Source organism: Hemitrygon akajei, chromosome 3 (genome assembly GCF_048418815.1).
Source record: "Hemitrygon akajei chromosome 3, sHemAka1.3, whole genome shotgun sequence".
Classification (NCBI taxonomy): Eukaryota; Metazoa; Chordata; class Chondrichthyes; order Myliobatiformes; family Dasyatidae; genus Hemitrygon; species Hemitrygon akajei.
Genome location: NC_133126.1, coordinates 27,265,017 through 27,277,132, shown reverse-complemented (window position 1 = coordinate 27,277,132; position 12,116 = coordinate 27,265,017). Strand labels below are relative to the sequence as shown.

Here is a 12,116-nt window from a genome sequence, read left to right as displayed (position 1 = left end):
AAGGCCTCGGCGGACAGGATTAAGGAAAACCCCAAGGCATTCTACAAGTATGTGAAGAGCAGTAAGACGTGAGAGAATAGGACCAATCAAGTGTGACAGTTGAAAAGTGTGTATGGAACCGGAGAAGATAGCAGAGGTACTTAATGAATACTTTGCTTCAACGTTCACTGTGAAAAAGGATCTTGCCAATCACGGGGATGACTTACAGCGGACTAAAAAGCTTGAGCATATAGATATAGATATTAAGAAAGGGGATGTGCAGGAGCTTTTGGAAAGCATCGTTGGATAAGTCACTGGGACCAGACAAGATTACCCCAGGCTACTGTGGGAAGTAAGGGAGGAGATTGCTGAGCCTCTGGCAATGATCTTTGCATCATCAATGGGGACGGGAGAGGTTCCAGAGGATTGAAGGGTTACGGATGTTATTCCCTTATTCAAGAAAGGGAGTAAAGATAGCCCAGGAAATTGTAGACCAGTGAGTCTTACCTCAGTGGTTGGTAAGTTGATGGAAAAGATCCTGAGAGGCGGATTTTATGAACATTTGGGGAGGCATAATATGATTAGGAATTGTCAGCATGGCTTTGTCAAAGGCAGGTTGTGCCTTACAAGCCTGATTGAAGTTTTTGAGGATATGACTAAATACATTGATGAGGGTCGAGCAGTAGATGTAGTGTATATGGATTTCAGCAAGACATTTGACAAGGCTTATTGAGAAAGCAAGGAGGCATGGGATCCAAGGTGACATTGTTTTGTGGATCCAGAATTGGCTTGCCCAGAGAAGGCAAAGAGTGGTTGTAGATGGGTCATATTCTGCATGGAGGTCAGTGACCAGTGCTGTGCCTCAGGGATCTGTTCTGGGACCCTTACTCTTTGTGATTTTTTATAAATGACTTGGATGAGGAAGTGGAGGGATGGGTTAGTAAATTTGCTGATGACACAAAGGTTGGGGGAGTTGTGGATAGTGTGGAGGGCTGTCAGAGGTTACAGCGGGACATTGATAGGATGCAAAACTGGGGTGAGAAGTGGCAGATTGTGTTCAACCCAGATAAGTATGAGGTAGTTCATTTTGGTAGGTCAAATATGATGCAGAATATAGTATTAATGGTAAGACTCTTGGCAGTGTGGAGGATCAGAGGGATCTTGAGGTCCAAGTCCATTGGACACCCAAAGATGCTACGCAGGTTGACTGTGTGTTAAGAAAGCATATGGTGCATTGGCCTTCATCAATCATGGGATTGAGTTTAGGAGCCGAGAGGTAATGTTGCAGCTATATAGGACCCTGGTCAGGCCCCACTTGGAGTACTGTGCTCACTTCTGGTCACCTCACTACAGGTAGGATGTGGAAACCATAGAAAGGGTGCAGAGGAGGATGTTGCCTAGATTGGGGAGCGTGCCTTATGAGAATAGGTTGAGCGAACTTGGCCTTTTTTCTTTGGAACGATGGTGATGAGAGGCATTGATCGTGTGAATAGTCAGAAGCTTTTTCCCAGGGCTGAAATGGCTGCCACAAGAGGGCACAGGTTTAAGGTGCTTGAAAGTAGGTACAGAGGAGATGTCAGGGGTAAATTTTTCACGCAGGGAGTGGTGAGTGTGTGGAATTGGCTGCTGACAACGGTGGTGGAGGCACGAATGATGGGGTCTTTTAAGGGACTTCTGGATAGGTACATGGAGCTTAGAAAAATAGAAGGCTATAGGTATCCCTAGGTAGTTTCTATAGTAAAGAACATGTTTGGCAGGGCTTTGTGGGCCGAAGGGCCTGTATGTGCTGTAGGCTTTCTATGTTTCTAAAATACAGAATATAGTTTTGCTGGTACAGGAAATTTAAGTGCAAGGGCCATGACAAGGTAGATTAAGAATTAATATTTTAGGTCATAAAACAGTACAGCACAGTACTGGCTCTTTGGTCCACGAAGTTGTTCTGACCTATTTACATACTCTAACATCAATCTAACCCTTTCCTCCCACATAGACCTCAATTTTTCTTCCATCCATGTGCAGCAACTTTGAGAGATCTTTGGACATGGACACAGACCCTTTTGTTCCTCCACACTGTCAAGCATCCTGCCATTAACCCTTTATTCTGCCTTCAGCCTTCCAAAATAAAAGAATATTGTTCTGGATTGAAATCCAACTACCCTCAGCTCTGCTCTGTATCCTATCATTGTCCTATTGTAACATAAGACAACTTTCTACGCTATCCACAACTCCACCAAACTATGTGTCATTTGTAAACTTACTAACTTTGACTTCCTCATCCAAATTATTTATAAAAATCACAAAGAGCACTGGTCTGAGGACAGATCCCTGCGGAACAACACTGGTCGCTGACTCCAGGCACAATGCGCTCCATCTGCAACCACACTTGGCCTTCAAGTGGCAAGCCAATTCTGAATCCACGCAGCCAAGTTTCTCTGGATCCCATGGCTCCTGACTTTCTCTATGAGCCTACTGTGGAGAACCTGGTTGAACGCCTTAGTAAAATCCATATACACTACATCACTCCTATACCTTTGTCAGTTTGTTTGGTAGCATTCGAGATGTCTGTTCAAGACTTACAACAGTGGGATAGGATCTATCCTTGAGCCTGGTAGTTCAGGCTTTCAAGCTTTTGTATTTTCAGCCCATCTGAGGGGTAGAAAGGTGGCAGTGTCCTTGATTGCATTGACTGTCTTCTTGAGATAGCAGTAAGTGTAGATGGTATCAGTGGATGTGAGACTGGTTTGCATAGTGTCACTTGAGTTCATCTCCCTGATTTCTGCCCAAGTTTGACCACTATGTTAGCACATCTGTTTACAGTACAGGTGACTTGGGTTCAATTCCCACCGCTGCCTGTAAGGAGTTTGTACATTCTCCCTGGGTTTCCAGTTTCCTCCCACAGTCTAACAATGTACCAGTTGGTGGGCTAATTGGGCATTGTAAATAGTCCTGTGATTCTGCTGGGATTAAAATAGGGGGTATTGCTGGATGGCGTGGCTTAAAGAGCCTATTCCACACTGTATCTCAATAAATAAATAGATAGATAGATAGATAAATAACCAACCAGACAAACAAACAAATAAACCAGATCAAGAGGTTCTCATTTAACACTCAATGGCCACTTTATTAGGTACACTTCATTAATACAAATATGTGGCAGCAACTCGGTGCATAAAAACATGAAGACGTGGCTAAGTGATTCAATTCTTGTTCAGACCAAATATCAGAAGGGGGGAAGAAATGTGATCAAGTGACTGGAATAATTGTTGGTGCCACATAGAGTGGTTTGAGTATTTCAGACAACTGCTATTCTTCACGCACAACATTCTCTAGTGTTTGCAGAGATTAATGCAAAAAGCAAAAAAGCATCCAGTGAGTGGCAATTCTGTGGGTAAAAATGCCTTGTTAATAAAAGAGGTTAATAGACAATGACCAAACTTGTTTAAACTGACAGAAGACCATAAGGCCAGGAAGAGACAGTAACTAAAGTAACCACGCATTACAACAGTGGTGTGCAGAAGAGCATCTCTGAATGCAGAAAAAATCAAATCTTGAACTGGATGGGCTATAGCAGCAGAAGACCATGGATTACACTCCGGACCAAATAAAGTGGCCACTGAGTGTATGTTGCACTGTCTATCCCGTCACAGTTAGACATTGAAAGCAGCCTGCCAAGGAAACAAGTCTTTTCCATATTTTGTGTGCCCCGTGTTAATCAGGAAATGGCAAAACCATCCTCATCTTTGTCACCAAGAAACTTATTAGGTCAGGCAGCATCAATGTAGCATAATAAACAGTTGACATTTTTGGGCCGAGACCCTTCATTAGTACTTGATGGTTTGGGTCTTTAGTTTTCTGTACCTCCTGCCCAAAGGTAGCTGTGAGTATTGGGCTGATCCCACTACTCTGTTCATGGAGTCAGGCGAGGCATCCTTGGCACACAGGAGTAAAAGCTAAGGGGTGTGTATTTTTGTTGTCCATTATTGAAGACAAGTTTTGTAGTAGAACTTTCTATTCAAATTTGTTTTATGGTAACAGTAGAGAAAATGTCATTAATGCTGCTAGTCTGGAATAACAAAAAAAATACACAGTTTTGAGTGATAGAGCACTACAGCATAGAAACAAGTCCTTCAGCCCATCTAGTCTGCGCCAAACTCTTATTCCGCCTGGCCCCATCAACCTGCACCCGGACTATAACCCTTCTTAGCCTTTCATAATTTTAAAATTTTATCTATTTCGTACTTTAGAAGATTCAGTAATTTTTTTATATAGAAATTATGTTAGTCTCCAAATTTTGTAGTCCCACTTAGACCTCTTAAATTGCATGATTTATTGGTGCACAAAATATGGTCTTAATTCTGTTAATCTAGAAAGTTATATATTTTATCTAGAGCAACACACAAAATGCTGGAGGAACTCAGGAATTTTTTATTAGTCTCTGCCCAAAACATCAACTGCTTATTCCCCTGCATAGATGCTGCCTGACCTGTTGAGCTCCTCCAGCATTTTTGTGTGTTGCTCTGGATTCCCAGCATTCTCTTGTGTTTATACATTTTATATTACTGGTTAAAGTAGTGCCTTCTGATACACAGGAAGATATCAAGTCCCTAACAGCTCATGTCATAGAAAATTACTGGAAAGCCCTTGAAGACGTGGATTATGTGCAGACATTCAAAGGGTTGAAATTGCGTTATGAGCAACAAAGGGAAAGACAGGATAATCCAAAACTTGACAGGTGAAGCCTTTTCCTTAAATGTGTTGTTTATTTTCTTTAATGGGTGATGTTAAAAGGCAGAAAGCACTGGGCAAAAAATGTGGTCAAAAGTGAAGGAACCAGGGAAGTGAATCAGGGAGTTTCAGAACAGAGGGCACAGCCTCAGATACCAAGATGTTCTTTAGAACAGAGGTGAGGTGGAATTTCTTTAGCCAGAGGGAATTCATTGCCACAGACAGCCAAGTCATTGGCTGTATTTAAAGTGGAGACTGTTAAGTTCTTTATTAGAAAGGGCATCAAAGGTTACAGGGAGAAGGCAGGAGAATGGGGTTGAGAGGAATAAATTTGCCATAATGGGATGGTGGAGCAGACTCATTGGGCTGAATAGGCTAATTCTGCTTGTATGTCTTATAGTCTTATCGTTAAAAGTTGAGATAGGTGATAAGAAAAGTGAAATTTAGAATGTTGTTGGAATAGCTTAAAATTTAACATACAAATGCATGCTGGGAGAAACTGTTTGAATGCAACCAAAATCACGTATTGGCATTACGTAGAGTCAAAGCCAAGCTATATTGGGCTAGCAATATGATGGGTCAGACCACGTAAAAGCAATAACTTCTCTAGTCTAAAATGTATTAGCAGGCCAATTGCAGATATTATATAGCAGTCTAGTCCCTTCTTATAATGTCAATGGTTTACTTCCAGATCTTTTTCAACTGAATTGAAATTTTTGTTGCATTAGTGGGATTGGGACTTTGAATGGATTTAATCATACTTCAACCAGGTCTTAAAATTGTAATCCCCACTCTATAAGAGTGCACTAATGCCTCTTTTTATCCCCCTTTGGAATTTAGTATGCGTTCCATCTTGCGAAATAACAGGTACCGAAGAGATGCCCGCACCCTGGAGGAAGAGGAGGAGATGTGGTTCAACACTGATGAGGATGAATTGGAAGATGGAGAGCCAGTACTATTACCTTCTGATAAGTCAAAAAATGATGATGAAATTATGGATCATTTCGGCAAATTTATGGAGAGGAAAAAATGTATGAAAATCTGGCAATTAATGTTTCTTTTTGGTTTGCTTGACATCAAAATACAAATGTCTATTAATCTGAGCAGTATGTTTGTTCCAAATACAGAGTTTATTCAGGTCTATTTCTTTCATGGTTATGAATGTCCTGCTCTTGGTCATAGGCATGAATGAAAAATTCATTGAAAAACTGCTTGGAAATCTGACCTCGCATCTCTGGGGGGTGGTGGCAGAATTCATGACACAATGGGTGAGATTGTGTTTTAATACCATATGACATCGGAACAGATTTGGGCCATTTCGCCCATCAGATTTGCTCTGCATTTCCATCTTGGCTGATTTATTATTCCTCTCAAACTCATTCTCCTAGGTCCCCTGACTATAAGAAACATCCTCTCCACATCCACTCTATCTATGCCTTTTCAATATTCAATGGGTGTCAATGAGAATCACCCCCCACAGGCCCAGAGCCATCAAATGTTCCTCATACGTACACTCCCAATTGCAGTCTGACCAATGCCTTATAAAGCTTTAGCACTACATTCTTGCTTTTATATTTTATTCTCGAAATGAATACTAACATTGCACTTGCCTTCTTTACTACTGATTCAATCTGCAAGTTAACCTTTAGGGAATCCTGCACGAGGACTTCCAAGACCCTTTTTGGCTCTTTGATTTTTTTTAACACCCAACCCCAATCCTTTGACCACCTGTTAAAGTCTGCACAGTAGCACAGCAGTTAGTGCAATCAAGTTAAAACGCCAGTGACCATTGTTTGGATTCAATTCCTGCTGCTGTCTGTAAGAAGTTTCTATGTTTTCCTCTGGGTGCTCAGATTTCCTCCCATGTTCCTAAAGATTATGGCTAGTGAGCTGTGGGAAACCTATTGAGACTTGTGAGCGGCCCCCAGGCACAATGCTCTCTGATTGGATTTGACGCAAAACAACACACTTCACTGATGTACACGTGACAGATAAAACTAACCTTTATCTTCGGGATGATTGACTATTGAGTGAGTCATGGGCAAGCAATACTGTTGTCATCTATCAAACTGCACACATTAACACCTAAGAGTAGGAGAATTGGTGGGGGAGAATGGAAAGCAAGATATTGTAGAATGAAAGTTCCATTCTGGACTGTAAATGTAAAACCACACATTACACCTCAAATTAAGTTTAATATGTTGAACCAAAGCTGAGGTCAAACATACCAATTGCACAGATTATTGTAAGAGCCAATGTACTGAAAGGAATCTAATTAATACAGTGGTGGGAGGTGGGGTTTCTGATTCTGCTTTGGTTCAGAGTCCGCTTGCCTGCTGTATTTGTACCTAGAATGCACAAAGTGTCATCACACAGATGGATTTGTATCCTTGTGCCTCTATGGAATTTTATTTTCCTGCTTTCTTAGAATGTGATGCAAGAGCTCTTCCCCTCTTTCCCACCCCCCACACCTTTCTAATATGGTAAAGAACAGCACCTCATGATGATTAAACTAACCCCTTCTGCCTGCACATGATCCAAATCCTACCATTCCCTGCATGTTCATGTGTCTGTCTAAACACCTCTTAAATGCCACCATCGTGTTTGCAGCGCATTCCAGGCATCAGCCACCCTGGGTGTTTTATTTTAAAACTTGCTCCACACGTCTTACCTCTCTCACCTTAATTTATATTTTACTTAATGTACTTGTGTACATTGTGTCATTCTCTTTTATGGGGAAAAATATGCTACAAGATTGTTTTAGGAGTGCAGTAAGTTTTGTATGGAAACTTGTTAGAAATTCTAACGTCAGAGATTTTTCTTTTTGAAACCAGAATCAAGTTTGCAGTTCATTTTGAACATGAGACTATTTTTGGCTTCATTGCTGCAATATGGGTCCTTGATTTGAATTGAAGATGGAGTTGATTTGTTCATTAATGTTCGTGGTTGAATTCCATTGTTAAATTTGTCTCAATTCTGTTTTGAGATTCCTTAAAATACATACAAATCCATGTTTTGTGTATTAAAGTTCTAATTAGTATTATGTAGTAAAGATTCTGTAAGGTACTGTTGTAAACTTATTCCATTTAAATTTTGGACTTGTTTTTTAGTGAAGGATGGAGATGAGAAGGAGGTCTTAACAAAGAGCACTCTGACAGGAAGACAGAGCCCCAGTTTCAAGCTCTCCTTCTCCAGTACCAGCAGCGGCAGCAGCAAGTCCAGCCTCACTAGCCAGTCAGCCTCAAGCAATTCACCTGGGTCTCCAGGCTCTCCGGGGTCTCCTGGCTCTCCTGGAACAATCGCCAAAAGCACACCTCACATGGCAGCTATTACAACCAAGGTATATGTTGGGCGTAAATGATTTATTAAGTCACAAAGCTACCTCAGGCTGAATTACTACATTCTTACTGCTCATCTTGAATTGAGATTGGGGTTGACTCAGCCAAGGACAAAAAGCCCCTGGGTGAAGACACTGTCGGTGCTCAGTGGGATTAACTGAAGTGTTACCAAACACATTATCTCTGAATCTTTAATTAGTGCTACTTAGAATTAATACTTGCTTGTCTATTGAGTTAATTTGTGTTTCTTTCTTTCAAACAATGTCAACCAACTATGCATCCACTGGGTTAAGGAAAAAGTGACTGCTCTGGTGACTAGACTTCAGAACTCTCAGGAATACAGAAGAAAAGATGGGCTGAATGGCCAACCTCATCCATAATTACGAATGAAACAGGCCCTTTGAAACACCACCTCAATGCTGACCATCAAATCCTAGTTACGCAAATCCCATTTACCAGTCCTTGGTCTGACCTGTGTGTTGGCAAATCAAGTGCTTGCAAAGACAGTTAAATGTTATGAGATTCTCCACCTCCACCACTCCATCAGGTGATTTGTTCCACCTGCCCTCTTGAGTGGAAAAAAATTCTTCCTCAGAAACCCTCTAAATCTCATACACCTTATCGTAATGTATTCCTGAATACGATGGTTCTAAGACCACTGCTATATTTAATACAGTGGATTCCGGTTAATTGGAACACATCAGGACCTGTACATTTTGGCCCAGTTAAGCAACTACCCCAATTAACCGATGTTTCATGGAAATAGTTTAAAAAGGTATTTTAAAAAAAGTCAAACTACCATTTAACTGAGTTACAAATTATGTATTTCAATGAAACTGAACAAATTAGAGCACTACCAATACTACTACAGTACTACAAAACTGTAATAATTCCTAATAGTTATTGATGGAGGAATTTGTCCAGTGTACATGTACTTTTGATTGACCGTAAATGAACAAAGTCAGCACTGACACCTAGTACAGATAATGGACTGCCTTCAAGCAATACCTCGACAATTGCATCCTCCAAATCTTCATTTTCATTCAAGGTGATTGTCATTACCTTCAAATTCTTTGTGGTTCTAGTTCCTAACTTGTTTAAGTAGTGAAATCATTTAATTTTCACTCCCAGCCACTTCTGGCATATGCAAGCCTCAATGCTCGAAAGCACACTGAGCAAAACAGTTCTGAATTTTCTTAAGGCTCATTTCTCGCCAAATATCAGTGTCAAAAATCACTGCTTTTGAACACTATCACATGCAACTGACACTATTTAAAATCTGTTCACTTCATGTATGGTGTAGTGTCTAATGGCCACACAAGTGTCCTTGTGCAGGATTCCCTAAAGGTTAATTTGCAGGTTGAGTCTGTGGTGGGGAAGGCAAATGCAATGTTAGCATTCATTTCAAGAGGACAAGAATGTAAAGCAATGATGTGATGTTGAGACTTTATAAAGCACTAGTGAGTCCTCACTTGGAGTATTGTGAGCAATTTTGCACCCCTTAGAAAGGATGTGCTGAAACTGGAGAGGGTTCTAAGGAGATTCACGAAAATAATTCAGAAAATGAGGGGCAACCTAATTGAAACCTGGCGAAGGGTGAAAGGCCCTGATGGTGGATGTGGAGAGGATATTTCCTATGGTGGTCTAAGACCAGAGAACACAGCCTCAGATAGAGGGGTGTCCTTTTAGAACAGAGATGAGAAGGAATTTCTTTAGCCAGAGAGTGGTGAATCTGTGGAATTTGTTGTCACGGGCAGCTGTGGAGGCCAAGTCTTTGTGTGTTTAAGGCAGAGGTTGATAGATTCTTGATTGGTCAGGGCATGAAGGGATACCGGGGGGGTGGGGGGGAGGCAGATTGGGGTTGAGAAGAAAAATGAATCAGCCGTGATGAAATGGCAGAGCAAACTTGGTGGGCCATTGACCTAATTCTCCTCCTTTATGTAATGGTTTAAGTGCATACGACTGACGCTAGTTAGAAACTGTTCACCAAAAGACACTGTTCCGATTAAGTGGTATAGTGTAAGCAGCTGCCCGATAACCAATGGCCCAATTAACCAGAATCCACTGTATTTACTAATAATTCTCATCAGGTTTCCTATCACATGTTCAGAACAAATTTTGAGATTAGAATGATGTTTCTTGCGATTGCAGTAACTTTTTATTTCTTGTCCAGGGTGGTCTAATCGGTCTTGTAGATTACCCAGACGACGATGATGAGGAGGAGGAAGAGGAGGAGGAAGATGGTGAGGAGAAAGAGCAGTCAGCACCTTTGACAAAGAAGTCCAGGCTTGGATCTTAATGATGATCCCTTTCAACCTTGCCCAGTGACTCTTACTGACCTGCAAAAATCACCGGACTCAAAGACAAAAAAGGTGTCTGAACCGTTGCCTCTCACAGATAAATGTACACGTGGAATTCTGCTGATCAAGTGCCAATCCATTGAAACGGGAAAGGATGCAAAAACAAAACATCAGAACAAAGGAATTTGGACTTGTTCTTACCCATGTGTGTCCAGGCTTTGACCTTGCTCTACCCCCTTTCTCAGGGAAGGATGAAACAAAAACAGCAGCTTATGAGGGTGGAGAGATCTTTGTTTTCGAGTGCTATGAAAACTAGCACGTCTGACTGATTTTGGTTGAGTCTGTAACGGTGTGTTGGGTAGGTCTTTGGGAGCCTGGGAGAGCATGGTGTTATCTAGCAGTAATTTCTCCCTGGAGTGCCAGCAGTTTTTCTCATTGTTCAGAGACTTCCCTTTACGTTGTGTATTCAGGACATCGTTGATCCTGATGAAAGAAGGCATTTTAAAGGAACCTCTCTGGGGAGGGCTAGGAGTACACAAATTTTCTCTTTTTAACCTGTGATCTTTACAACTGCATAATTTTTTGAGGAATCCCCTTCATCCCTTCTGACTAAAAAGTGAATGGAATTTCTAGATGTGATCATTTTTGTTTCATATCTTACATTTTCTTCAGTTTTTTTCTTGAGTGTACACTTAGTTGTTTAAGTATATTTGGGACCATTAAAAAATTCTTTGATGTAATGTATTTCTACCTGTTGTATGGAACCATTTAATGCGTGTATTTGTGGTGTGCTGATTTTTGCATTAATTGACATTAAGTTGTGAAGGATGGTTGGTCTTCTAAAAAGACCAGTATATGCCAATGTTTTGATGGTCTCAGGTATATTTTTTATTCGTTGAAATGGATGTAAAATTGGCATTTAACAAGAATAGAATTGTAGTAAATGGCTGATTTTTGGACTTCTGGGAGGTTTAGTTTCATTACTAGAGCTGTTTGTGACACACATGAATAATGTGAACAGGAATACAGACCGAAAACTTGAAATTTATAGAAGACGTGAGAAATGAAAGTCTGGCAAACACAGAGGAAAACAGCAGCTGGGAATACCTTGGTTTGCAAAAGTCATAACTACAGATATTTGCTATTGCACCACGGATGCTTTGTGACTTCAGTTTATGAATCTGTTCTTTATAAGGAATGGCGTGATGCTCTCTGCCCAGAGGGCTACACTATACCAGAGTATTATCACTCATTTCCTTTTTGATTTATTGGAGTTTGACAGTGTAATTTTTTTCTTTATTTATAATTTTAGTTCTGAGTTTTGAGCTTATTAGAATGTTAAATAGTCCATATCATTGACAGCTTTCACAGACAGTACTTCAGACAACAGCTCTCAAAGCAACATTGTGGACAGGACCATCCAGTTTTTTTTTAAATTTAGAGATACAGCACATAACGGTCCCTTACTGACCTGTCTTTAGAATGTGGGAGGAAACCGCAGCAGCCAGAGGAAACCCATGTGTTTAGAGGGAGAACATGCAGGCAGTGCTGGGAATTGAACAGTTGGTACTATAAAGTGATGTGTTAACCACTACGCTATCATACCACCCCCATGCCCATGGTCAGAAGTGCCCTAACCTGCACTGAATTTGATTGTCCTGGCTGCTGATCTCCCAGCTAAAGATGACGTCCATAGTCTCCAGTAGTAGCGGGTTTTTAGAGCTGGCACCCATTATGTTTAGCAGCCCACTGATATATGGTATATCTCGCACAT

The 12,116-nt window shown here is 40.9% G+C and overlaps 1 protein-coding gene across 4 annotated transcripts in view; it reads left to right on the top strand.

Annotated features, from left to right (window-relative positions):
• The window catches only part of LOC140724794 (serine/threonine-protein phosphatase 4 regulatory subunit 3), a 130,519-nt gene extending 119,218 nt beyond the window's left edge, over positions 1 to 11,301 (top strand). For 3 of the 4 annotated variants that reach the window (XM_073039412.1, XM_073039410.1, XM_073039409.1), the window contains 4 exons: positions 4,569 to 4,711; positions 5,545 to 5,735; positions 7,815 to 8,044; positions 10,216 to 11,301. In XM_073039412.1, the coding sequence (XP_072895513.1) occupies positions 4,569 to 4,711; positions 5,545 to 5,735; positions 7,815 to 8,044; positions 10,216 to 10,341 (690 nt within the window). In that variant the 3' untranslated portion in view covers positions 10,342 to 11,301. Of the gene's footprint in view, positions 1 to 4,568; positions 4,712 to 5,544; positions 5,736 to 7,814; positions 8,045 to 8,335; positions 9,091 to 10,215 lie in introns of all 4 variants that reach the window. The other variant, XR_012098189.1, reaches the window with a different exon arrangement.
• Positions 11,302 to 12,116: the final 815 nt, after the last annotated feature.